The sequence below is a fragment of the Ornithodoros turicata genome, chromosome 5 (genome assembly GCF_037126465.1).
Source record: "Ornithodoros turicata isolate Travis chromosome 5, ASM3712646v1, whole genome shotgun sequence".
Lineage (NCBI taxonomy): Eukaryota > Metazoa > Arthropoda > Arachnida > Ixodida > Argasidae > Ornithodoros > Ornithodoros turicata.
Genome location: NC_088205.1, coordinates 82,627,874 through 82,654,714, shown reverse-complemented (window position 1 = coordinate 82,654,714; position 26,841 = coordinate 82,627,874). Strand labels below are relative to the sequence as shown.

Genomic DNA, 26,841 nt, shown 5'->3' with positions numbered 1-26,841 from the left:
ACGTTCCTTGTTTGTTCAATCCTTTAACCCACATTGCTCTTGTTTGGTACCTGGGGCGTGTGTCAATGAGGGAACCAGTGCACTGTTTTCAACCTGTCGTCTGTAAAGCTCTGCTGCATATTTAGCCGGTTACAAGTGGGGTCTTTGCGAGGCATATATTAACGCATTTGTACGAGCCTATCCTTTCAATAGAATAGAATATATAAAAGGTTCCACGAATGCCGTATGGTACGCTTTTCATTCATCCGGTTGTGCCGTGTTTCGTTTTTGTACCGTCATGTCCTTCGGGACATAGCTGGGTAAATTACTTGTAAAATGTAATTAAATTACATTACTCATTACTCCAGCTAGAATTTAATTAAATTACATTACTCATTACTCCAGCTAGAATTTAATTAAATTACATTACTCATTACTGCAATTGAAATGTAACGAAATTGCATTACAATTACTAGGAAAAAGTAATGACATTACAAAGCCATTACTGCGAGCTTAATCGTAACGATGTTGAGGATGTGGAAATTCATTGTGGGCGTTGGAATTCTTTTAACTCGCCAGTTGCCAACTCTCTTTCTGCCAAGTGCCAATACAGACTCGATTCCTTTGTAAAAAGTAACGAGTAATGTCATTAAAATTACTGCCAAAACGTAATTAAATTACATTACAAATTACCTAATGTCAAAAGTAATGCATTACATTACAAGTTACCAGAAAAAGTAATTCATTACTGTAATTTCATTACAGTAATGATATTACTACCCAGGCATGCCTCGGGATCACCTACGGAACGCAGGGGTTGTCCTTTCTCGGTGTTATCCACTCTACTGTGTCCATTGTCCTCCTTGTCCGTTATCTCCGTGAACCATCGGAAGAACGGCTTCACCGAATGTCGACCCAGCCTCGCATTTTACGCGGGTACAAGACTTGTGAACGCACCACATGTCAGCTTACGTGTCACAGAATAATTACTAAAACAAGTACGTTACGTAACCGAGACAAGCAAATTATCATTACGGTTAAAGCTTTCATTTCCATTGTATGTAGCGGTGATTTCTTTGCAATATGAGTCAGTTACTTGAGTTATAACACGGACTCTTTTTTAATATATATTCGAACTCAATACAGACTTGGGTTATATCACTGATTTTGATCGCGATTTAAGCCATTGTTACTCTTCTAGTTGGCTAGTAGGCTTCTAGTTGGTCATGTCCAGTGGCTGCGAATTTACGTAGTACGCTGTTGTGCAATAGGAGCCAGGCTCCCCATGCAAATGAACATATCAGTGAAAAATGGTAACGCCATTTTTCACTGATATGTATCAGTATGAAGTATCAGTATGTATGAAGGTATAGACATTTAAAGAATTTCAACTTGAAGTTCACTTAGCCCGTCACGAAAGTAGAACAATGTTATATGCAAACATGGGCCTTTATTCTGCACTGTTCCAGCTAAGTGTGGCACACAGCCTGTATAATACAATTTCACGGATCTCCCGCTCGAACCATATGTACCAAAACATGAGCTCGAACTACACTGTTCACACAGAACCTAGAGACTTCACAGCAGTTCGAAAGGACTACCACTGATAAGGTAAAGACGAAAAGGGAATCATCGCCGGACAGATCACTTGGCAATAACGATACACTATAGCCATAAGTAGTTTTATACATATTTTTACCGTCATAAGTACAATGCCATAAAGAATAAAAAAGTGGATACGAAGAAGAGAGCGTTCGATTTCCCGAAAATGGAACCTTAGGGAAACGCAGTATATGAAGCGTTGTCTTTTAATTTTTGAAGCAGAGGTCCCAGAAATGTTCTTCAGTCTCTTTGGTTGTGAAAGCACATCCTTATTTTGTAGATGTGTTTATCAAACCGGTCTTCCGGTGCTCGTTATCAGGTGGGCATACACGCTGAACTCTGATAATTCTCCTCCCTTTCTAGTTTTATTCTTCCTCCCATTTATACACGTGCTCAAACGTACAGTGGGCTTTCCCACATGCGACAGTGTCGTTAGGCTAAGCCCTCTTTAAGTGTGATGTCTCACATTTTAGTCGCATTTTCATGCCCTCGCTAAATTCATTGCTGGCTAAATAACCGAGACGTTCACATGGTCTTTGAAACTGCAGTGGCAAATTACCTAGAGCGGACAACATTTGATGTATAAGACTGTGAAATCACGATGGAGCGCGAATTCTACTTGTGTCCAATTGAGTACGATGTGTAAGATTTCAAACGCCAGGGGAACAAAAGCCTTTACAGGTATACGGATAATTCTTTTTCATAAAAATTCCTTGTATATGGGTCTCACAGGACATAGTGTGGCACCAGTGAAAAGTGTCGACGACGTTTTCCGCCAAAATGAAACAATACATTTCTTATGCACTGCGTCTATGGGTGTAATGCAGGCGAAGCACGCTTTATGTTTGTGTCCGCGAACCTTGGGCATATGGACACCAGTATCTCCAACTTGACAATATATTTATGTGATTGAACGCGGTACCACGGGACATTTCCTGTGTCACCGGGAACCATTCATTGGATAGGCACTTAGGACAATGTCTGCAAGGCCATATGCTCATGCAAGCTAGCATGCCGGTGAGCATAAACAAGATACACGAGGGGAGATGTGACGTGACTTACCGACGTCGCATGCAGTGGATAAGACACGTCGACCGGTTGTGGTCGCGTTGTCACGGTAACGACACATCGATTGGAGCGACATCATGTGAAAAGGTGGACCTGACTACAAAGCAGACGGTTGTTCGTCGAGAAAGTCCCACTTGCGGTGACGTCCAGACGTTGTCATTTCTTCGGATGTCCTACGCTGAGCTCGGGACAGTTTTCCTTCAGTGAGGTCGGTAGACGTCATCACCTGAAGTGCTAAGCGGGACTTTTTCGTGCAGGAAGCTTTCTGTTACCGTGTGTTCACACGAGCGACATCCTCGCGGAATATTCTAGTGGAAGGAAAAGCAAAAACGCTGCTTACAGAGACGAATTTCTGTCCCGTGTTATGTGAGCATTCACACGGTGCGGAATATCGAGAGCGGCGTACTGCGCATTTAGCAGACGACACTTAGCAGACGACACCGTCAGTGTCCTGTCGTCTGCTACGGAATATCTTGTGGCTGTGTAGCAGGATATTCCCCACGGTTAGCAGTGTACGTGAAGACACGACGTTGAGCGCTCGCGCTCACGTGATAGCAGAAAGCTATGACGCTTTTCGCATCTTCCGCTTCTGGAGGAATGTCGCTCGTGTGAATACACGGTTAGGCTTCCGTCGACTTTCGCTAACTTTTGGAAACTGCGTTTGTCAGTCCCTGCCTTACATCACTCTAGAACAATATTGGGAATGTCACGTTTTTACAAAGTCGAACTGTTTCGGGTTAAATACCTTTCGCAAATTCGGTGCGTGATGGTTCATTCTGGGAAGCTTCTTCATCCGCCATTCTACGTGCAAAAAGGGACGGGAGCTTACTGGCGCCATCGCTTAACCTGACAGTCGTGGTTTAAAGGTTAAAGTTGGACCCTCACAGTGAGTTACGTGTACGTGCCAGATGCAAAATTTGGTTCAACAGAACTTGATCATTTTAGAGCAAAGCGAAGCATATGTTCACACGTGATGTAAGCCTGACGTATTGCACCTTGGCGGACGTCACGAAGGTATATGCCAGCGAGATAAAAGTAATAGAAGACTGCATCGAGGTATGGTAATCAGCCGTCTGGAATCGGTCGCTACAATGCTTGACAGAACAGAAGCCACAAGTTACTGACGGTGGCGTCAGTGGCTGTAGCGAAGCCTATAAAATTTCCTTCAAAATAACCTACTGCGAACTCAGGTGAAATATTTTGACTATCATAAGAGAGCACGTGACATTCTATGTCGAGTTGAGAGTCCGACCAGAGAGGAAATTCTCTTTGGCACAGCATGGGCAATACCCACACGGGTGGTCTTCGATGATCTTTGGAACCAATGACCATTGAACACGTGCGTGGCGCCATCCAGCGTCAGAGATCAGTGCATCTAATGCCGCTTGATTAGCTGACACCGCATGTTCAGTGGTCATTTTTTTCAATGATCATCGAAGACCGCCTGTGTGACAGGATAACAGAGGTACATAAATAATATCAGTATAAGAACTGCTTTTGTTCGACGTAGTATAACAACCTGATAGGATTTTGCTTCAACCTGGATCGCTGGATCTCCCACTCTTGGACGGCAACAGTGATTTAAAAACACGTTGGTAAAAACACGTAGATAAATACAGTAGGGAGACCTACAAAAACCAAACGAGTTTTTATTTCGTCTGACGCAACCTCCTCGCGTCACAAGTACAGAGTGGATGAACACGCACTTTTTTTCTTCGCGCACGCTCTTTGTCGCGCACACTTGCGCTGCGCAGCTGCTCGCGAAAATAACACACAAGGCCATCTTGAGGACGAGGTCGGGGTTCACGTCGTTTGTTCCGAATCCGGATGATCTTGAACAGGATGGCGGACAGTTGGACGTCAAGTGCACTCAACGTCTCCCTTCCTAGTAATCCAATATCTACACCAATAGACGAGTTCACAAAATCCCAGAGTGCTTAGCGTCGCTTTGAACTGTGGGAGTTTACTAATACGAGAGAAACGGGTGGCCACACCAACCTGTTTCAATTTCACCCTTACCCGTCCATTGTGTCAAGGTCAGCGAAAGCGAAACGTGAAGGGTTATTCTTCGTTCCACCAGTCAGTAAGTACCCAGGATGCAATGCGTGCGCAAGGAGCTCTGGGATTTTTTAAAATCGTTTATTAGACCTGTGCGACGCCGGCGTTCTGTATACCGATCGTTTCACGTCTGCGCATGCGCACAAAACTTGAACTCGGTTTTATGCCCTATATCTACACCTTGAGGATCAGAAAGTGGTATTTACGAGTCTAGAAGATTGGTCCCATCATGGTTTGTCCTATAGTGAAACCGTGAATGAAGCGCTCCTCCGACAAACAGCGAAAATAGGTTGAATTTATTATTATAGGTTCTGCTCTTACGATTCATTTCCTAATACGAAAACACTGAAGGCAGTCCCATGGCCCTCCGCTGCACGTTGGTGAGAGGGACTGCAGCAGAAGGGACCTTGACCCACGAGTCCTTCTATATGTGGATTTCAAAAATACCGTTCCATTATTGTCACGCGATATCATAAAACTCGATAACGCCTCGGCTCGGCTCGGCTTGCCGGTACCGTGATGACCTCCAGATCGCGGGTTCGATTCCCGCCGAGAACAGCAGCAACATTGCCTCCAGCACCGCAGTCCGCCAGTCTTATAGGCTGCCACACAAGTATAGCCACACAAGCGTAAGTCTACTCCCAATTAATAAATTGATAACGCAGTTATATGTAGATTTGATTAGCCAGTCTCACGGGGTTAGACAGTGCGCGCACACTATTAGTTGACTTTATTTGTTCGCGCCGCCGCAGGCCACGCTGCCATCGGTGCACAGGTCTATAAAGCAAGCAGTTCTGTTCGCTTTTTACATTATCCGTGTATATATTTCTTTTCGATCCATCAGTTTGCAGTTCTTCCGCGACATCTCCGTATGACATTTTCGAGCGGTTGTTGGAAACACAGTATCCTTAGTGCAATCTGGGAGGGCAAACATGGCCTCAATTATCGAGCCATCGATATATATAACTCAACGTGAACGCAAAAGCAATGTACTCAAGGTACGAATGGCAGTAACGGTATTCTCTTGCCTTCCTCGTGGATCGTGTTGGATTGGGTTGGATTGGATTGGGTGAAATAAAAGTAGAGAGATTGTTCTTTGATTGTGCGCTTCTTGCGAAGAGACGCCGTCCCGTTGAACTATCTGGATCTTTTACAGTTGTTGACGCCGGACAATGAATAGACATCCAGTCCTGTCTCGAAATGTAACGTCCACCATCCAGGGAGGTTCCATTCCCGTGAAGTCGGCCCCCGACGGCTAAGAGAGCCAGGCTTGCGAAGCGTCGGGTTGCAGGTCTCGTTGGGCTCGCTTGATGTGAACGTCGAGGTCTTCCTTCGGGTCGACGTCCGGGTGCTGGAACCCGTCCAGGAAGTAACAGGTTCCTTTCACGTGTTCCGGGAATCCGACGGGGAGGCACTCGCGCGCTCGTGCCGTTAGCTTGAAGCCCTTGGTGTACGTCAGGAGCCTGGGAAAATAAAAAATAAAAAATATCCGGTTTTCAAAAACAAATTTTTAACATTTAGATTAACAGGGTTGTGACAATTACTGTCTAAATGTAAAAGACGGTTGTTTGCAGTGACGTTGCTGTGACGTCACGGCAAACATATCCGCCAGTAAGGCGGCGTCGGTGGGGAGAGACCACGTGCTTACGAGAGCCAATAGGAAAGACTCTGATGTGAGAGATCGCCGCTCAAGTTTGTTGGAGGGTTTATATCGCCAATTTATAGCACGTAGAAAGATAATTATTTTGCGTCAGTACTCTCCCGTGCACGTATCAAAGTGGTCGCAGATTTTAGATATTTAAGGGACGCTATAATAATGAAATACGCTAGTAGTGTACTAGTATACACATGTACTTTGTGCGCTATTGTAACGCCGGGAATACAACCATACCTGGGTAAATTACTTCTAAAATATAATTAAATTGCATTATTACATTACTCATTACTCCACTTAGAATTTAATTAAATTACCTTACAATTACTACGAAAAAGTAATGACATTACAAAGTCATTACTGCGAGTTTAATCCCAACGATATTAAGGATGTGGAAATTCATTGTCAGACAACAGTACGTTGTAATAAACGAGATATGTTTTATTCTGTGCAGATTGAGTGCGTCACCGTTCATAGTGGGCTTTGGAATTCTTTTAACTCGCCAGTCGGCAACTCTCTTTCTGCCAAGTGCCAACACAGAACACACGCTCGATTCTTTTGTAAAAAGTAACGAGTAATGTAATTAAAATTACTGCCCAAGTGTAATTAAATTACATAACGTCAAAAGTAACGCATTACATTACAAATTACCAGAAAAAGTAATGCATTACAGTAATGGCATTACTACCCAGGAATGAATACAACAAAGAGTGCAGCATGGTCATATATAAATGAAAAAGAAAAAGAAAGTTACTCGCCAAGACGGGCTCAATGTGCTCTACGTGACAGCCATTATACGAAAGAGGAAAAGAACGAGAAAAATATAATAATGATAATAATAATAATAATAATAATAATAATAATAATAATAATAATAATAATAATAATAATAGGGAGTAGATGTACACGTAAGGTGAGTCCGCCCACAATGAACAACAACTGTACTTACAATGTTGTTACTTTTGTTTTGCTCATCTATATATTTAATTTGTATGCACATTTAGCATTACATCAGATTTGCGGGACCGCAATACAGGTTCGCCTAGCGGTCCTACCAAATAACTTGTACACACTGATGGATCAATAAAATAAATCTCTCTCTCTCTCTCAACAACAACAACAAAAAAAGATAATGTGTATTCGTGCATACACATAAATGTAAAGCTCGTGCAAGATACATCAGATTTATAATGCAATAACTCGAATAAATTAAGAAAGAGCGTGCATAGTTCAGCCATTGGGGAGTTTTTGTTTTTTTTTAGCTCCCTATAATCTCCATAGACATTGCAAATACGAGCAACGAACCTTTGCGTTGCAGGACTGACGTTGATCTTGAGAGGTTCGCTGGTGGACTCAAATTTATTGGCGACGGCAACATCATTTCCTATGAGGCAATAACGAGGCATCCTCAGTCCCACAACACAGGCCAGTGCCATGCCAGTGTGGAGGCCGATGCGCATCTGCGAGGGGTTAGTAGAAGATAGTTTTATTTTTATTTTTTCATTTCATTTCATTTATTTTATATGCCCATAAACGAACCTAGAGCCTTCGTAATGGTGCAAAGACAAACGATGAAGCAGAGACAGTCGCAACAAAAATAAAACTTAATTAGCGAAAACTGGTTAAGCACATTTTGAATTTTTGAACGTTTGAGATAAAGAGATCAATGTCATAACCGAAACTGAGTAAAAAAAAAAAAAGAAACAGGAAGTGACATCACCTGTATGGGATTTCCGTCGTGCGAGCGCACTCTGATGGCGGCAGCCATCATCTTCAGAGCCATCCAGGCTGCCAACTGCGCATGCGTGCTCATCTGCTTGCGAAGTCCACTCGCTACGCAGTAGGCGTCACCGACCGTTTCAATCTGAAATGCAACGCGTCGCGGTAATATTAGTGATGCGTTTCAGCTGGAGCTTCATTGTCGCAGGTGATGGCACGGACACAGTATGAGACAGAGACGCCGGGAAAGTACGTGCCGTTGTGGTTTCCATAGTAGGTACGCCGAAGGTTGCTATTACATCATCGATAACTTTAGCGAGAAGTGGCGGACAGCATCGTTCAGCTGAACACGCTAGGCGGTGCGAGTGTCGACTGAAAATAGGAGACCAAAACCACTGCGAAGTTCTCCGTTCATTCCGCGCCGTCCATTGTTGCCTACATGAACCTACCAAACTTACCCAAATCCAACATGAACTCCATTCATCATCAAGCGTTTCAATCAATCCATCAACCAGGGGATCAGTTGATCCCCCTGCACACATTTTTGTTTACAGTTTGGAATGCTCGGTGACAGGAAATGACCGGGTGTTCCGGTCTACACCGCCGATAGTTTCGGTGGATAAGAGCTACACTGGTGTTACACTCGCCAGTGTAGATCGTTCTGGAAGGAAGAGCGAAACGCGGCGTACGTCATATACCGTGTATTCACACGAGCAACGTTCCCCGCAGATGCGGAAGACGCGAGAAACGTCATAGTCTTCTGAGCGCGAGCGCTCAACGTCGTCCAGTGTTCACGTACACTGCTAACCGTGGGGAGTATCCTGCAACAGTCACAAGATATTCTGTAGCAGACGACAGGAAAGACGCTGACTGTGTCGTCTGCGAAGTGTCGTCTGCCAAGTGCGCAGTACCCCACTTCCGATATTGCGCACCGCACCGCGTGAATGCTCACATAACACGGGACGGAACCTCCTCTCTGTGAGCAGTGTTTTTGCTTTTTCTTCCACTAGAATTACCTTATATTTAGTATTATATTATATTTAGTACTAGAATTACCGTATAGTGGAACGACCAGTATAACACGCGTATTCAGGCCCATGTAAACTTTTCTGCACTACAACGATGAAATTCGCTATGAAACGCGCCTTCCAAACACAAAACAAAGACGTCTATCTACCACCCTCCGTTCAACGGTGACTCGGCACACCAAAAGCAGATTATTCGTCCTATCGCACAGTTCAGCATTATCAGCGACCGGCCTTGCTCCTCCTTCATCGGTAAGCATTCAGCGGAAATAAAAAACGCCCCCACCTGGCTGCATTCATCGCCGCGCGATGAATACAGCACGGTATCTTTCGACGGAGGTTCTTTCAGTGGATTCAGGAAGGTAAGTTTACATAACCTTTATATTTCACGTCGTGTTGGCAGGGTGCCTCTCGCAATAATACCGCGCGTTATTAAAAATGTTATCCGCTATGATTGTACCGGCGTTACCACGTCATAGACGCGTCGATAGGATTTTGGAGAAACGACGGGATCATCTTCGTTCAAAGGTTGCTTGCTGTTCAGCACAAAGGGACAGAAGCGATTCGTGTTGTAGCGCACAATGTAAGGACGTAACAAAATGGGTTAAAATGTTTTTTGGAAGACTTTTAAAGGAGCAATGAAATGACACTTGCCATAGCTTCCAGCTTCTTTTATCAAGCAGTCTATCGGCAACGCAAAATATTTTCCCTGGACGGTGTCTCTCGTCACAGCGCAATTTACAAGATCCAGCCACGTGCGGTGCGGCGTAACTTCTGGGGTGACGTAACATTACCGTGTATTCACACCAACGTCGTCCCCACGGAATATTCTCGCGAAAGAAAACGTAAAAAACTGCTCACGGGGCGTATGTTCTCCCGCGTCCGTAACCGCGTCGTTGAGCGCTCCACACGGCACCGGAATATCGGTAGTGCGTATATGTGCGGCGTAGCATGCGGCGTAACCACAAGATATTCCGTAGCAGACGACAGGGTAGACGATGTCGTCTCCTATGGAATATCTTGTGGCTGCGTCGCAGCATATCCCCATGGTTATGAGAGCACGAAAAGACATGACGTTCAGCATTCGCGCTCACGTGATAGCACAAAGCTATGACGTTTTATCGCATCTTTCGCTGGAGTGTTCTTGGGAATGTCACTCGTGTGAAGCCGTGACGTCTCATTTCCCACTCGAAATTCGGCTTGCGGAGTAGTGTTTACAACAGCGCTCATTTTCGGACTCTATGAAGGTGTTCAGGGGTTTTTTAGAGGTTGATCAGATAGCTCTCTCGCGTACTAGAGCTCAGTTACGATTATCGTTCTTGCGCTAGAGCCCACGTTATTTGTTGGACGCCGTGGCCAAAAACGAAACATTTATGCAGGGGCTTTCACTGCCCCTTCGAAGAAGTTGGGCTCCTACGGTCTCCCTCTCTTCGCCCATGCTTTGTGACGATCACACAGACATTTACCTATACATTTACTTGCAGACTTACTCTGACGTTTACTCTACAGACTGGCTAAGGTGCTCTCATGCACGTGGCCACACAAGCGTTTACAGAAGGGCGACACAAGTGGACTCGACTGAATAAGTCGATGTGTCGTCTGTATGTAAACCGGTTTCTATCGACTTAAAGGGACTATCGCATCCGTCGCTGTCGATTTCGAAACTACAGTGCCATTTGACGCCGAAAATCTGACGCGAATTAGTGGAGTTGTTTTTGTGCAATTTGATGTAATGCACGACAAAAGCAGACAACGGATGTTGAGAGCGTTCCGGAATTCCCTCTCTGAAAACGTCACTTGGACACGGCCAATGAGAGAGTGGCAGAGAGACCTTGGCGTCCGACCGCCGAGCGGGAGTGATGGCGTCTGCAGGTCTGAGATCGGCTCGTGGAATGCCGCTTCTGGTTAGCGCCGTACGTGTTTGTACAGCCAGGAGCGTAACGCCGTGTTCCATGGAACATGGTTGACATGGTCATATCAGCACTAACACTGCATGGTAAGCGAAAGTCGGCGCATTTACCGAGGTCTTTTCACTTATGTTGCGGTGCGAACGCCAAGCAGACGACCTCAGAGACAATCACCTGCGCTGCGCTCCCATTGGTGTGCCCGGCTTACGTCATTCTGGCTTAGCTGCAGAGGAAGTGCGATTATGAAAAGATTGGCGTGTCGAAAGGCTGCAAAAGTATTCGAGAAGTAAAAGAATTCACGCGATAACAACAATTAAAAGATGAGGGTGGTGCTTGAGTCGACTGAATCCTGCAGAGCTCTATGGCGCCCTAGTCGCCAGTCGACTGTGGCGTTCAGTCAGTGGCGGATCCAAGGGGGGCGGGGGGCGACCGCCCCCCAAAACGTCAGTTTATACATTTCATTTCCTTCTCTCCCCTGGCCCACTAAGCGCTTCGACATAGACCTCCCCCAATCCGAGGGTCTGGATTCGCCCGTGCCTTCAGCCGACATATCCGTCCATGTAAACGCATGTTATCCGCGCGGTGCTCAACATTCCTGATGGTTCCGGTTGGCAAGAAGCACTCTTTTACCCCCGCGAAGCAACGGTTCCTGAACGTTATTCATGCGTCGTTTATTGTAAGTACATGGCGTTCACTTTGCCTAAGGGCTTCATTAAACAAGTAGCGGGCTCTTCGCTCGAGTGGCGTTGAATATTTGAGCAGCGGTGGGCACGAATTATTTGCGACCATTCGGGGTGATTATTCGAAGGTGATGCTGCCGGAGATTTTTCAAGCGCCGCGGCTCCAATGAATAAGTGAAAAGTATACGACCACGACCGCCAGTTCAACTTGGATCGAAAGAGGGGAAAGAGAACGTCGCTCTGACGCACAACCGACGTCACCCCACCAATTGGTTGGTTGGTGCCGTCTTAGGCATGTTGTTCATGGTGGATCATGCGTCCTGGGCTGACTTCACAGTGCCCGATATTTGCCTTACAGCATCTGATGAAAACCCACGGAAAGGATCCGGACAGCAAAGCCGGATTTCGAATCGCCTTCTATCATCTAAGCGCCACTGACTTGACGCACGTGCATGCAGAAAGAAAGGAAATGAGGGAAAGTGAAACAGAGGTGACGTAGCGCCAGTTCTCAAATTTCGATTTTTTCAAATTTATTGTTGACGTAGCCTTGAATGGTGGTTCTGGATTCGTGGACGAGCGCTAGAGGTCGCCGGCGGCAACAGAAGAAATGAAACGCAGTAGAGAAACTTTCGAGTGTCAGGAAAATGGCGCCTGCGCAAAGTATCACGTTCTCCTGTTTGCCTGAGAAGAATCCAGAGAACGATTGCTTCGTTCTCTGTCACCTAGTAGTTCGGCAATCCTGTAACTTGTGGCGAATTGGCATGATCATTTCGCGGCAACTTTTTTTTTTTTTTTTTGCCAGATAGCGAGCAGTCATGTTCGCATGGTCAAAGCGCAACAATGTCACATGTTCGCGAGGAATTTGCCAGCTAGCATTTTTTTTTTTCGCTCGGCCTCGATACGACCGGGCAGCGGGTTGCTCAACTGTATCTGGTGCCGTCACATCCGCACTGCGAGGGTGGCGACGCACCATCAGCCCGTAGCCCCGAAGACGAGCGATCGCGACGCCCCTAGCGTGATCCAAGCGACTAAAACCGCTAGATTCCCTGCACTCGTGTTCGGGTGGCAACGGTCACGTGATCCAGCGCGGGCGCCAGACTCGCACTTTCCGAGCCCTAGGCCGTGTTGTCACGAAACGTCTACCCGAACTCGCCATTAGTTCCTTTTATGAAGTAACTTACACGTGGCTTCATCTCACCTTATAGACATCTAGTTCGCCGCAGAACTGGTCGAACTGTGTGTAGAGCTGGTTGAGCATATTGATGACCATCATTGGAGTGGCTGTGGCACAGATGGCGGTGAAGCCCACGATGTCAGAAAACAGGAGGGTCACTTGGTCGTGTTGCTGTGGCTCCACCGCTTCACCTAGAGGCACAATTTACCTCATGATATAAGCGTAAGCTATTCTAGGTGCAACTTTGTCACATTATTTGGCGAGCAACGTTGTACTAAAAGGCCGTAGAGAAGTGAAGAAGAACTGCTGCATCAATATTTCGTCGCTGACCCGACACATGGTTGGACTGCACCCTTATATGTATTGGCAACGTGCCGCTGTTGTTGTTGCCTTTCATGAAATTCCTGCCCTCTATTCAGATGACATTAGACGATGACCGGCTCGGTTCTCCCAGAGCTCGGTTCAGGACGCACGCTCCCAGTCGTTTCTGCAACTTTTTTCACCCATCGCTTACCGAGCCACAGCTTCCTGGAGACCCTCGGTGGAAAGATGAGGTGGAGAAGGTCAACATTCTTCTGCCTTTCCTCTTCAACGGCCAGGTTGGCTTCCTGGATGGATGCCCTAATCTTATCCATCCGTCGCTTGAGTCCGTCCTGCGCCCTGGCTTGTTCTCCGACCAGGATGATGTCCCTGGTGGCATCGTGGATAGGCACGTCCGAGATGTAGAGGCCCAGACGGAGCATGGCCGACAACCCGTCCACCACGGGAGATCCGAGGAACAGAAGGGTCTCTGATTCCGGGCAGTGCACCATCTGGCCTTTCACTTCCATATCCTAGTATATTAAACGGACGAAAGAAACTGTGGATATCAGCCAACACTTTAAAGGGGGGGGGATATATTTATTAGACGAAAAGGAAAAAAAAAAAAAAAACGGGGAAAGGTCAGCTAAACGGGACGTCGGCTTGCTATTCCAGAAATAAGAAATAATAATAATAAATAAATAAAAAGAAAAGATAAGAATTAAAGAAAGAAAGAAATAGGAAGGAATAAGAAAGAATTACAGGAAGAAAATTAAGAAATAAAGAAAAAGAATTTGGAAATAACGAAAAACTAACAGATGATCAAAGAAGGATGAGGTAGATTAATGACAAAGATGACAAAAAAAAGATGACTAACAAACGGTGAAGGAATGATGAGATGAATCACAGAAGAAGAATGAGATTTCACGACTGAGTTCACAGGCTGTTCATCAGACCTGAATCTCTCAAGAAAGTCAGAACTGCTTTGGTCACAGACCGCTGTGTGTGATCTCGTACTGGGCCGAGCAGAGTGGCCAGAGAAAAGTCCGTGCACCGCAGCTCGAGTAGGCTTTAAAGGGGCAATGTAAGACCCTTTCGTTTTGGGCTGCGGCGGGGGTTGTACGATAAATGCCAAGCGGTCTTGCGCAAGAATAACGAACCTAGTTAGCCTGTAGCGCGTGCGTGGTGTCTTTGATCTGCACACACTCTCGAAACCCTCACTCTCCTTTCCCGATCCCGTAAGAGAATGAGACGTTACTCCGTGGCGGACTCGACGAGAGTTTCGATCACTCACGGCTGCTGGTTATGTGAAGGCTGCAAATGGGTCCAGCATCCCCAATGTCACGCTGCTCGGAAGATATTTCTGGGATTAGTCACGCTTGATAGACATCTCGATAGATTAAGGAGGGTGTGAGCAGCGGAGAATATGAACATCTTGTTCCTTTAAAGGGGCAGGCCACACAGGAACCGAACTTCTACTGATACCTAAAATAGCCACGCTAAATATAGCTCGTGGGCGATCAGATTTCATTTTATTGCCAGCGCCTCTCCAGCGTGACAGCCGTGCCTCGAATCCCCCAATTGACCATAGCAAAAAAAGAAAGTTATTGTACAACATACACTCACATACTCTCTCTCACTCTCTTTCACACACACACCCTCTCTCTCACACACTCACTCCTTAACACGTACGCACTCGCACGCAAAGAATACAGCAACCACGGTGTTTTTTGTGGGTGCCGATAGAATATTCTCATAGGAATTATGAGTACTTAAATAAAATAAAAAAATATAAGAAAAACGGACAAACAAACACGGTGCTCCGTGCTACACATGAGAGAAAACTTGCACTCGTTTTTCCCGCAGTTCTCAACGGAGGAATTCCCAACCTGAATCCGGTGCTCGAAAGCCGACGCCGTCAGCGCCATCCAACGACGTGGCTAATTGCAGCCTATGGTTCTCGTTCGCCAACCGAGCACGCTATGGCCCCATTACCAACCATTTCCTCCTCAACCTTCCTCTCTATTATTCGACTATATCCTGCCAGCGTTTTTTCTCCCTCCCCTTCTCACTTCTTACTCCTGGAGCAATTTTCACATCCACTCCGAGTCACGCGCGTGCAGGTGCAAAAACAATAAAAGGTGTTCTCTAAATGGTGCGCACGAGGGGTTGCTACGAAACAGCGCCTTTGTGGTCTCTTCCTTTTATTTGTCGGAGGAGGATCATGTTTTTGTCGGGGAGAGCAGGTGGTTAGATATTCTCTCGGTCGAAAAAAACAAAACAAAAAGACGACTCTACATCGACCACGAAGTACGTGGGGATGCATTTGTTTTTTTAAAAAAAGGTACTCTGTGGGTCCCGGCATAAGTTATGAGATGAAAGTTCTGTGATGTTTGCATAGGTGTTACACGCAAAGGCTGAATTCGTGGAGGCAGTCACGTGGTCGTAGGGCGTCACGTGGTTGGCCATAAAAGCCACGGACTGATTTACACTATGGTTTACCCTACCCTACAGTTTGCCATTGAGCTTTTCTCTAGTGACTGCTCGTAGAACTCCGTCTGAATCATCCAGCAACAACTAGATTATGATGTCATGGGCTGTTCGCCCGGGGCCCTACTCCAGCTCATGTGCGTCGATATCCTTTGATGATCAGCTAAAAGATGAAACGCAAGCGAATGTAGCGGGGCAAAGGCTTACAGTTCAGAATCGTGCAAAATCCTTGAACGTCACCGCTTAAGCATAAACTGCACACTAACGGATAGATATAAGCTATGCCTCAATCAAATCTTTACAAGAATGCGGCTAAAGGCCGCGATACAGACCTTGTAGCGTTCGTACTTGATGCTCTCCTCTCGTACTCTGAGTAGAAATGGAACGTTAGCGTGTGCTACAATGTGGTCAAAACGCATCTCTATGTTCGGGTCCTCGAAAGTGAAGAGGGTTGGAAGAGGCACTCGTCCTTCGCGGAATCGACCGCCGAAGATGCGAACGAAACCGCGTCCCATCTGCGTCACCTGAAGGTGATGGTCACACATCAAGTGGAAAGGGAACGCGCGGCAGAAGGTGGCCACTGAGATGGCCAGGTCTTCAGGGTTGACGGACGCGGCTGGAGGACCGCTTGGGAGGCCTTGGACCACAAGCGTTACCTGCGCAAATGCGTTTGTTGGTGCTTGGTTTCAGCAAGAGAATGACGGTGAACAGGAGGAAGGACAGTCTTGTGCATGCAGAGGAAAAGTTACAAGAATCAACGTTAGAGGTCGCTATTGTCTCGCATAAAGCAGAGCAGCCGTATGAACGGCTCTGACATAGAGGATGTTTAAAAAAAGAGCAGGCTCAGTCGGACATGTAAGCGTCTTCCTTGTCGAGAATTCATGCGTAAATTACTTAGACAGTTACAACTAGTTGGTGAAAATAGTAACACAGTTACTTCTCTCGAAAGGTAACTGTAGTTTCAACTACAGTTACCACGTTAAAGTGACTTAGTTACGAGTCCGTTTCACATGCTTCGTCTGCATGGTAGCAATGGACTCACCTGCTCTGGTTTTCGGCCGGCAATGCTGACCCTGACCGGAAGTGCAAACATCTCGTGAGCCAACTTCCGTAGCATTCCAGGCAACATATCGGCCAGATACTGAGTGGCTGTTCGGCACTGGAGTACCAGGCGACCGTGTTCCTCACGCACGCGTACGAGAGGCCCATTCTGTTCGCCTTCGTAAAGGCATCCCGTCTTTAGGAACACGTGGTTCAGGGATTCCATGTTGACGAACAGCTCTCCCAGCGATCCTCCCAGGAAACGGAGAGCGTTGCCATGCCATTCCAAACAGAAGGCTGCGTGCGCTTCACCGGCCATGTCCAGAAGGGCAGACGGGGAAACGCCTGCGAACGGACGGATGGTGGCTATCATGAAAATTTTCCAAATGGGAAGCGATTAAAAGCTGAATTTTTAGACGCTCGAGGCAATGCTCAAATTGAAGTTAATGAACCTTATTATGAAGAGAAAAAAAAAAAACAGACATGGCTTTGGAGGATACGGTCCAAAGTCCCTGCAGCAGCTTCACGGGGCAAGCTGAGAGTTTGACGGGCGGGATGGCAGTACTCTGTGAAGTGATTATGGGGGAAATACGCACTGCACTGATGGCTAAGGAAGTGGACGCCGTGTCTCGTCATATTGCCACGAATCATCATCGCGAAACTTCCAGGGCAGGCACGAAACGGTACATCTTATCCCGGCGCATGCTGAAGAAGAAGCAAGAAGCTTCCAGACACATCGCCTGCTCTCTGGCAAACGCACGTGCTGTTTCTAGACTTTTCGGCGCGACGCTTAAATGCTTGTGCGCTCCAAGCCGGAGCATTCTTTCTTTGGACTCAGTTGTGTTCAGAGAACTATCACTCTTGCGTTTTGCTACCAAGTAGTCTAATAAACCGTTCGCTGTTTATTCGACTACTCGCCGACCCATTTCGCTTCGTGACAATATCAATCAGCTATCTAAGCTACGGCGGCACTTGACAATAGAGGCATAAGAGACGCTTGCGACAGCTCATATTTCACGCTATGTACTCCCATTCGCTTTATGCGCAGCTTATTCTTACGCATATGTACCTATAAGTGTTCCTGAGAACGTGGACGCGTACGCTTGACTATTTCTTTGTCGTCTCACGATGTTCCATTTTCCCTTCCGCTCCGAACCTTCTGCTTTGGGTGAATTGGCTTACGGCTTCTATTGTATTCGGTTGGGGTACAGGTTAGAACTGCTTGCACTCTGCTATGCAGCGGAAAGACATACCAGCCGCTGCGGATGAATCTTCAACTAATTTGTAGAAGAACTGGCTGGTCTCGCAAGATGGACTCCAGACTCCATCTCCATGGAGCAAGGCTGCTTCATCTGTGCTTAACTTGTCATCCACGGCTTGTCTGAAATGGTATACGAAGAAGCTCTTTTTACGAGTCGTCTTTCGGTCAGCCCTCTTTCCCAGTCGCTGATGGAAGTAAAAGTACAGTTAAAGTTAAATGGAAACCGAACTCTCGAAGCTTCTGTTCATAGCTAGAACTGCAGTGACGTCACAGTTATGACGTCACGTTTTTAGTAGTACAGCTGCTGAGCATATCCGTATGAAATACGCTATGACAGTAAGCCAGTCATTCGCGCAGCCCCTCAGCTTTTCCCTTTCCCCATCGTGCACGTAGAAAAGTCTCATTGAATCGCTCCCAAATAAAGTACCGCAGCAACTATACGTGAGGTTCACATTGGTTCACCATGCAGCTCGCGCGTGGCTGGTTGGATTTACGTGCTGGCCATGTCACGTCGAGACTGGGAGGTACCCGGGTTCGAATCCCGGTGCCGGCTGCGCTGTCTGGGGTTTTTCCTGGATTTTCTTCGGACGCTTTCAGACATATGTAGGCACAGTTCCCCTAGAAGTCGGCCCAGGACGCACATTCCCCTGAACTACCACCACGTTGCTTCGTCTTTTTCGCCATAGTGCTGTGGCCCGTCTGCGAATGCCCCCTTATTATTGCTGCTTTCTGAGTGGACAGACGCTTTGTCACGTGCTCTCTCCAACCTTTTCTTTCTCTCATGCGCAGAGATGTACTGTCGTTGCGTATTTTGAATTGCGTGTTTTATTGATTGAACCATCGATTCACGCTGTTTCGTTGTGTACAATAATCAGCACTCTTCATAACACAATGCACACATCAGTAGTAGCTAGAGATCGATGCGGCGCGAAAAGGACATCTCAACATGTATTGGTTCAAAGGCTGTGGATTCGAAACAGGCCGAGGTAGCTATGACGTTGCCTTTCAAACTTGGACTCTTCTGCTTCTGCCCTCTCTCCTTACGATTTCAATGGTTCGCATTATACACAAGGTATAAACGCGTGATGATGAGGCATAAATATGCTACGTTACCCCTGCTTCATATACATATACACTTGTGCATGGTTGAAGGCATAAATCGGCACTTTGTACCTTTTCTGTACCCTCCGAAGGTATATATCTGGAACAGAAGGTATAAAGAAGTATAATAGCACATTATTATACCTTCATTATACCTTTTTTTCTAACAATGAGAACGAAGCTTGTTTTGCATCCGTTTACGATGGAAGGTGGACTGAACCCTTTACTTGCTTTCTCTTTATTTTCAATTCATTTCTCGTTCACCTACTAATTAAGTATTTATTACCTACTGTTTTTTCATACCTCTACCTACTGTACTTTTTATACTTGGTACTTTCTCGTCCTTTTGTTACAATGATTTTCAGTTTCATCCCCCGATTCCATCTCTTTCCCCTGTCTCGACATTCTCTGGGCCAAGAAAGTCTGGAACCGTTCTTATAGTCTACGAGCCCTGCCTCATCGAAATCAATCAGTCTTTCCCGGGTTTTTCGCTCCGGTAAGCATCCAACCTTTCGGACGGCTCGGTGGTTTTGCCGCCGCCTCGCCCATACCTGTAATTATAGCGGAGTTCGATATAATAATAATTGGGGACCGCGACTTCCAATTAGGGCCGTCACCAATCAGCGCAGGCGGCTGTCGTTCGTAACCGCCAGATTGTGCTTCCTATAACGCTCCTTATCCTCGCAGTTCAAAAGGCTTAGTTGTGCAGAGAGGAAGAGAGACTTACACGACCATGTCCCAGAGATCTGCTTCGGAGAGGGCGTTCCGTAGTGCTTTCACTGCAGCCGAAACCTGAAAGATATGTTAGATATATTGAATTTATTCGCATTATCTGCAACGCGGCAGAACATTGCACACGCGTCGTCTGCTACTGTCGTCTGCAAACGATGTGTGGGCGCAGATGATCGCACCATTTTTAGCAGAAGATCGTAGATACATGTACGTCTACCGAGAAGACACAAGCAGATGACTAGCCTATACATACGTGAATGATGACATTGATTTGAAACATTGTTTTGATTGATTGCAAATGTCATAAATTCATAACATGAATCGCTACTCCTTCGAACGACAGTCTATGACAGACGGCCGCGTCGCGTACTGTACAAACACATATGCAATTTTGTGAAAATTGTTTGGAAATGCTTTGAAGTCTTTATTTGTTGCCAATCAGGAGAAAGCAAAAGCTGGTACTACTTTGAGCCGTGATAATCGTACGTGGTAACATCCGTGACAGACACAACGCAGACAACAGCATATTTATCACAGGCAGGGCAAGTCGAGCGAATTATTTGTGATATTGTTTCAGCTTAGTGCTTACGAACTGGAACTAATGCTGCTCCGAAAGATAATATACGACATCATTGATCAATAGAAGCGTTGGGAGCATAACTTTCGGAACCTTCAAAGACTCAAAATGCGGCCAGAGTTCAAGACGCGAATCTAGTGCTACATCTCGGAAATATGGCATCATTCATAACGGGCGATCGCACTACATAAAGCAGACGACAGCATATTCGTTCCAGTCGATATAGGCAGATCAGTAAATATGATGCCGCGTTTGGAAGCATTGTTCATATACTACATCACTGAAAGGTCGTAAATGTCGCTCGATCTCAAGAACTGGGACTAACGCTACCCGGCACGATAACCAATGGCGGTATTCATTGCAGACGACAGATATGTGAACCCGCTTGAAGCTTACAGCATAAAGAGGGAGCCGAATAACAACAAATAGCGTTTCTTCCATATGGTTGTTTTAAAGTAAATGGGCTCCACAGCAGGGAGGGAGTAGTGGTGAGAGATATCTTGGCAAAAAAATAAAAAATAAAAAAAAGATAAAGAAAGAAAAACGAATTCGTTGTACGGCGTAAGTTGCAAAAGAGGTTCTGACGAAGTTGGAATTGCTTTTCACCTCATTTTGACAGATTTTCTCCGCGCGCTTTGAGTGTGAAGCTGGTGGTGATGGTGATGAGGTAAAAAAAAAAAAAAAAAAATGGGGATTTGAGTCGCGACAGAGTCGGTCTGTTACACGATGACAGTTCAACATACTTCAGTTTGATTTTTTTTTTTTTCACAAACCTCTGAAGGCAGTGTACCTCTTAATGGAAAGAAAGCAGACCACTCGCAACAAATTTTGGCAGCCTACAGGACAGAGGCGATGAATTGGATAACGCTAATATTTACAACACAGCCAGTCGAAAGGATTATTCATCCCAGTCTAGTCCGATTACATAATTTTCGAAGTTACGAATCTCAAGCACTGGATTTGAACCTCGTCAGTAACAACGTTAGCTCGAACAATTTTTTTTTTTCATACGAACGGATGATCTTATAGCTAGCTAAGAGAAGAAACCTTTAAACGAAAATGAGATAAAAAGGAACCTATACTGCCTTTCCTCGGGCAGTGCTTTGTCCTGACCGAATGAGCATTGATGGCGCCCTGGGGAGCCTCATTGAGAAGACCTCGAGGATATATTCTGGAAGGTCGAGCTGTTCGGCAACGGTATGTGGGACAATTCTACTGCTTTGCTATCGCTTCTTGTTTCCGACGTTCGAACCCATTCGAAGGCGCCACACAATTTGGAGGCATGGTACAACATGTACTATACTGATGATGGCTACACTATACATATCCTTCGCTTAGTACCGAGCCGTAATATAGGTACATCGTCGTAGGTACTATGCAAAGTGGGCAAAATTTGATCAGTGGAGAGACAACTGCAGCGTAGCTCATGACTACGGTTTTTGGTTCTCGTCATTTATTTTTTCGGAAATTATTTTGCGGCACATACGTTGTGCCGCTGTGAAAAATCGGACTTTTACGGCTGTATTGTTCGGAGTAAAACACGAATTCCCGAATTCGGGTGTCCACAACATAATTCGGCAAAAATGTCGCGCGTCTTTCGCGTTCGAGGACAGCAAGCCGAAAACCTAGTGGTGGTGACAGCAGCATTCTCTGGGCAAGCATAGAGGACTTGCTTCGAGAACTTTTGTTTTTAGATGGAATCGCCGCGACAACTGAGAACATTTGCTCGTACAATTTTAGGATTTACATTTTCTACCCCTTTAAACACGAAAGGAATCTAGTATTGTTATTTTTTTTCTTGCGAAGTGTCTATTTTGCAAAACACAGACATTCGGCGGGAGTTTGTAGAGACCCTACTTATGATCACAGTTGACTCACGACCAGTGGCACGGCCGAGCGGGTAATTTTTAGTAAATGGTAAAGTAGTAGTAAGTAAGCCAGTAATTATTATACCGAATACTTCCTAGCCATCTGCCCAGTTACGGCTTTCCGAGCCTCGAAAGCTCCTGCTATCCAAGCCAAGCGAAGTCAAACATTGACAACTCTAGCATGAAGTATATATACGCTTTTCCCAACCCTGCGTGGAATGTCTTTTCATTCTTAATAATGCAGTCGAAAATTGGAAGGAATCGATTCCTAGCAGAGCAAATGTTTTTTCAGAAACGGCGCCTCGATATATATCGTAATGACAAAAGGTGAAAAACCATCTGCGCGTTTGTCTAACTAAAAGAATTCCTGACGCCATCGGGGCTAGCGGTCGATGACGCCCGACAATTCATCGTCGAGTTGTTGTGTAGCAACCGATCGAACTATGATATTGGAAGGTCGCAATAGGCGTGTCGTAAATACAGCCGTTCAATATTGGCGCGGAAATAGAAGAAGTTGATTCAATAAGAAAAAAAAAACAGAAAAAAAACAACGATACGTTGATTGTATAGAGTACGTTGAGATCAGTCACCATGTCAGAATGCTTCAAATGCCCGAGAACCAACTCGTGGGTAAGATACTGCCTTGAATCAGGCTTTGCCCAAAATCGTGGCTCCATTTGCCGCTGTATTTCCGCTCCATTAACTTTTTGTTCGCCGAGGCAACTATATAGCTATGAGCGACGCACAGACAAATGTTGTGCTGCTTGGGATCCCAGCACCATCTCGACGTAAGTTCATTTTGGGGGGCATGTTTGGGCACCCGCACAATTTTCGAAAAAATAAAAAATAACTCGCGCACCCAAAACACGAAACGCGGATTACGTTCTGCGCATGCGCAGTGAGGACAACAAATTTCAGTGCGGTCCAGCGCGCTTGGGTATCCCGTTCTAAAACACTCTATTGTCGTCCCTACGAATAAGGATAGATGCCAGTCGTTGACGAAAGCCGAGCAACGTCTGAAGCTATTTTCCCTCGGGACTCCACGTTTTCGTGGGTTCTCCTTTTCGCCGATGTTACGAGCACAGGTTACGACTTTCCGCTTTACGGCTTCTTGCGGTGAGACTTTATGGTGCAGAGAATTGGGCTTGCACCTTGAGAGCGTCTGCAATGGAGCAGATTGGACAACGGAGGAGACCAGATTTAAAAGGTACGGGAGAGACGAAGCTCCGACTGTACTGCCGTCATTTGTAAAGAGCCATCGAGACTAAATAAGACCTGATCGATTCCTCCTCTCCCTTCTTCGTCACGGTGTCGTCTGCTACGGTCAATTGTCGCAGATCACTGGTCAAATAGTGTGCTGCTGAAGGTGGCTTCGTTCCATGTTTAATAAAGGTACTGTAAAGCATTAGAGCTGCAATATAAAAAAAGGAAAAGAAAAACAAACAAACTGTTGGATAGTCCGAGCCCTCGGTACTCTTACGTCCCAATTTTCGTCGCAATTGGGCTCATAGTTTTTTTTTTTATAGAAAATTAAAGTTGAAAATTACGGGCAACACTGTGTCGAAGTCGCCCCCAACTATGCATTGCGCGTCAAGTACGGCGGCAAAACTACATTGCGCGCGCATAACACTATGTCTAAAGTAGAGAAAGTTGGCTACGCGTCGGCTACGTAGTCGGCTACGTATTCGGCTACGTATTCATTGTGAGTAGCACGCCAATCGGGAACGTAGACCACTGTTGCTTGACAAATGGGGGATCATTTCTCAGAGGACGTTGCCCCGAGCCGTTTCACCGCCAATTTTACTCGCAAATTAAAAACATTTCGCGTTCCCTGTCGCGTTCCCTAGGTTTATAACCAACAAGCTGTTAAACTGCGCCGCCAACATAACCTGCTGCTCGACAAGCGTGGCTGTGATTAATTGAACTCGTGAGGATTACGTCGGGCGCGTTCCCAAGCACGCGATTTAGGAGAGCGACAGCGACATTTTTTTCTTGGCACGGCTTCTTGTTGAACGACTTACACGCGAGCGGAACCAGAAGCGAACCAGGCGACAACCCAGCCACACGGTTGCGAGAAACCTCTTGTCGCTACCGTCTGCGCGGAACAGAAAAAAATGTCACCGTCGCTCTCGCAAATCGCGTGCTTGGGAACGCACCTGATTAGATTAGAAGGCGTTGCCTTAAGACGTGAAGAGATCAAACGTAGCATCGATTTCTTCCAATATTCACTGATATGGGTAGAGCGCAGTCCAATATGGGTAGAGCGGAAAGCAAAGCGGAAAATTGTATTTGAAGACAAAGAACATGGAAGTCATTCCCGAGTTCTAGAAGTCTCTACGTAATGAACACAAATAACGCAGTGGAGCACGTTCGTTATATGCTGTGCGGGATGCAATTCCTCTCAGAACATTGCTCGTTTGGGAGTTTCAGTTGACTGGGCTCAGGGGCTCAACTGCATCTCTTTCGCCTGACTCGTCACGTGCTCCCTCGCGAAGGCCAATCGTGACGTTTATTTAGATTCCCAGACTGCCGAAATGCTTTTCACGTGCCATTGCCTAAGTTGTGAAGCGTGCTAGCTCAGGAAATAACGATAACGCTCGTTACGTGGAAGCTGAGCATCGAGCCCCAGGGCCCAATCATGTCGACGTTCCGTAACGAGCGCTAAATGCATCACTTCCTCCATGATTCCCAAGGCTAGCTCCAGCGCCAATCGCAACATTTGTTTTAAATCTACCGAAGCTATTTTCATGTGCCGTCACGTGACATTATTACTGATCATCAAACTTCTTGTTGTTATTACTAATCGGTCTCTCGGGAATAACGAGCGACGTTCAGATCGCGACAACTTAATCCTGACGCTCCTTTCACTGAGGCTTCCACCCGCCATATCAAGTGATCGCTTTTTAAGGGGTCCCAATATAGGATCGTCTCGACGGGGTCGCATTTTAGACCCTTTGGTGCTCCGCTGTCCACAGCAAGTTAAACTGCTACACCGAACTCCCGTGCCCTCAGAGTCTTACTTAATTTGTGCCTTTCGTGCCTCCTCGCATTGTATATCTCGCAAAATATTGTTTTACAGTGACAGCTGTATATGCGGAGTCGAGCATCTGACAGCGTGCGTGCGCTGTCCGTCGCAGATATCGGGTTTTCCTTCTCGCCGCTTCTGGCTCGTTGTGCTTTCTGTTCTTCGCTCATTTGGGATCTTCTACGCTGGTCTGCCTTGTCCTTGTCGTGCCCTCTACTCTTTGGTCCTCCGGGCTCTCCTTTCTCGTTTCGCCGCTGCGAGTAACTGTCGCTGTATTTCAGCTGCGAGTGCCAATGGTTGCGCAGCTACTCCGAAATTTTTTTTTTTTTTTCTACTCGACACGGAAGTTATACATGTGAAATTCATTTCTAATTTGGAGAAAAAGAAACGAAGTAAACACGCGCGTATCCAGCCTATAGCAATATTGTTGCTCCGCGAGCGACGCCATCTCCAGAGTTGCCTTTCGACTGAGAAACAACTGTTTTGTAAATTGTATCCCATAACGCGGAGGCAACCACGCAGAAGACGCCTGCCAAGTTGCTATGGGTACGGATGCTCGGTAGGCGATGACGTCACCTACATCTCCACGAAACCAAAACCTATAGCATGGCTCGCCAGATCCTTCCAAAATTGTTAGGAATGCGTAAGGTTCGCTGGTAATTTTGATGACGGATGTGATAAGGTGAAACATGATCACGTGACGCGCGAACGCACGCAGCTCGCAATGCCAGAGATCTCTCTAGAAAATGGCAAAATCCTTCATGCAGAGAACAGAAGTGAAATTAAATGGGTTATTGCACTTTTTGGTAAAACTTTAAAACTCCCCAGTGCCGGAGAACACACAGAAGATAATACGGACACTGGACCCTGCACTTGCACATTGTACTTGGACTCGGGTTATGCGGTAGCGATGGAAAAACGGTTATTTGCGTCGATATAAACATCGACAGATAGCCGGAAGAGCAACTACCAAAACGAAAACCAGAACCTGGCATCTCCGCCAGTGAGGTGCCGCGGGAGACACCACGTGCTCAGGAGAACCAATAGGAATGGCCGAAAGGCTTTCGTTCCAGTGACGCCGGTGCTCGACACCGAAGTTTATTGGACATCTTACGACAAAAAAAAAAAAAAAAATCCTCGGTGTTCCGGGGTGCAGTACAATGAACAATACACAAGGTTCTATCGGAAAACAAATGACTCGGTTCAGTGCAAATAATCTAGGAATAATTGCAATCATGATCATTATGATATAATTATGATATTATGATAAATGACATTATGATATATTATGAGATTATTATTATGATGATAATCAATCAATCTGTGTTTGCAATCATTTTTTTGTGTCGTCACCATCATCACCGTCGTCATCGTAACTGGTGCAAGTGACGTGGAGTTGCTGGCCTCATACTAGTGAAGCCGAAAACTCCATTTTATTTTTTTCTTTAAATCAATCAATCTGGGAAGTCGTTGACGGGTCTTCTATATTCAGTTCCAATCCAGTGCAAATGTGGCACGAACGTATTTACAAATTGTTTTCACAGAACGCAGCCTAAAGTGTCTCTTTAAGCGAATAGATA

General features: G+C 46.0%; 1 protein-coding gene and 1 long non-coding RNA gene across 2 annotated transcripts in view; one reads left to right on the top strand and one right to left on the bottom strand.

The window, feature by feature from the left end:
• Window positions 1–4,278: 4,278 nt before the first annotated feature.
• The window catches only part of LOC135394995 (guanylate cyclase soluble subunit alpha-1-like), a 70,954-nt gene continuing 48,391 nt past the window's right edge, over window positions 4,279–26,841 (bottom strand). The window contains exons 3-11 of the mRNA XM_064626144.1: window positions 19,787–19,851; window positions 17,951–18,078; window positions 16,699–17,042; window positions 15,989–16,312; window positions 13,381–13,699; window positions 12,891–13,057; window positions 8,082–8,225; window positions 7,667–7,821; window positions 4,279–6,170 (exon numbers count right to left, since the gene is read on the bottom strand). Coding sequence (XP_064482214.1) covers window positions 5,963–6,170; window positions 7,667–7,821; window positions 8,082–8,225; window positions 12,891–13,057; window positions 13,381–13,699; window positions 15,989–16,312; window positions 16,699–17,042; window positions 17,951–18,078; window positions 19,787–19,851 — 1,854 coding nt within the window. The 3' untranslated portion in view covers window positions 4,279–5,962. The remainder of the gene's footprint in view (window positions 6,171–7,666; window positions 7,822–8,081; window positions 8,226–12,890; window positions 13,058–13,380; window positions 13,700–15,988; window positions 16,313–16,698; window positions 17,043–17,950; window positions 18,079–19,786; window positions 19,852–26,841) is intronic.
• LOC135394996 (uncharacterized) overlaps window positions 9,383–26,841 on the top strand; it is a 39,283-nt gene continuing 21,824 nt past the window's right edge. Inside the window, exon 1 of the long non-coding RNA XR_010422986.1 lies at window positions 9,383–9,467. This is a non-coding gene — a long non-coding RNA (uncharacterized LOC135394996). The remainder of the gene's footprint in view (window positions 9,468–26,841) is intronic.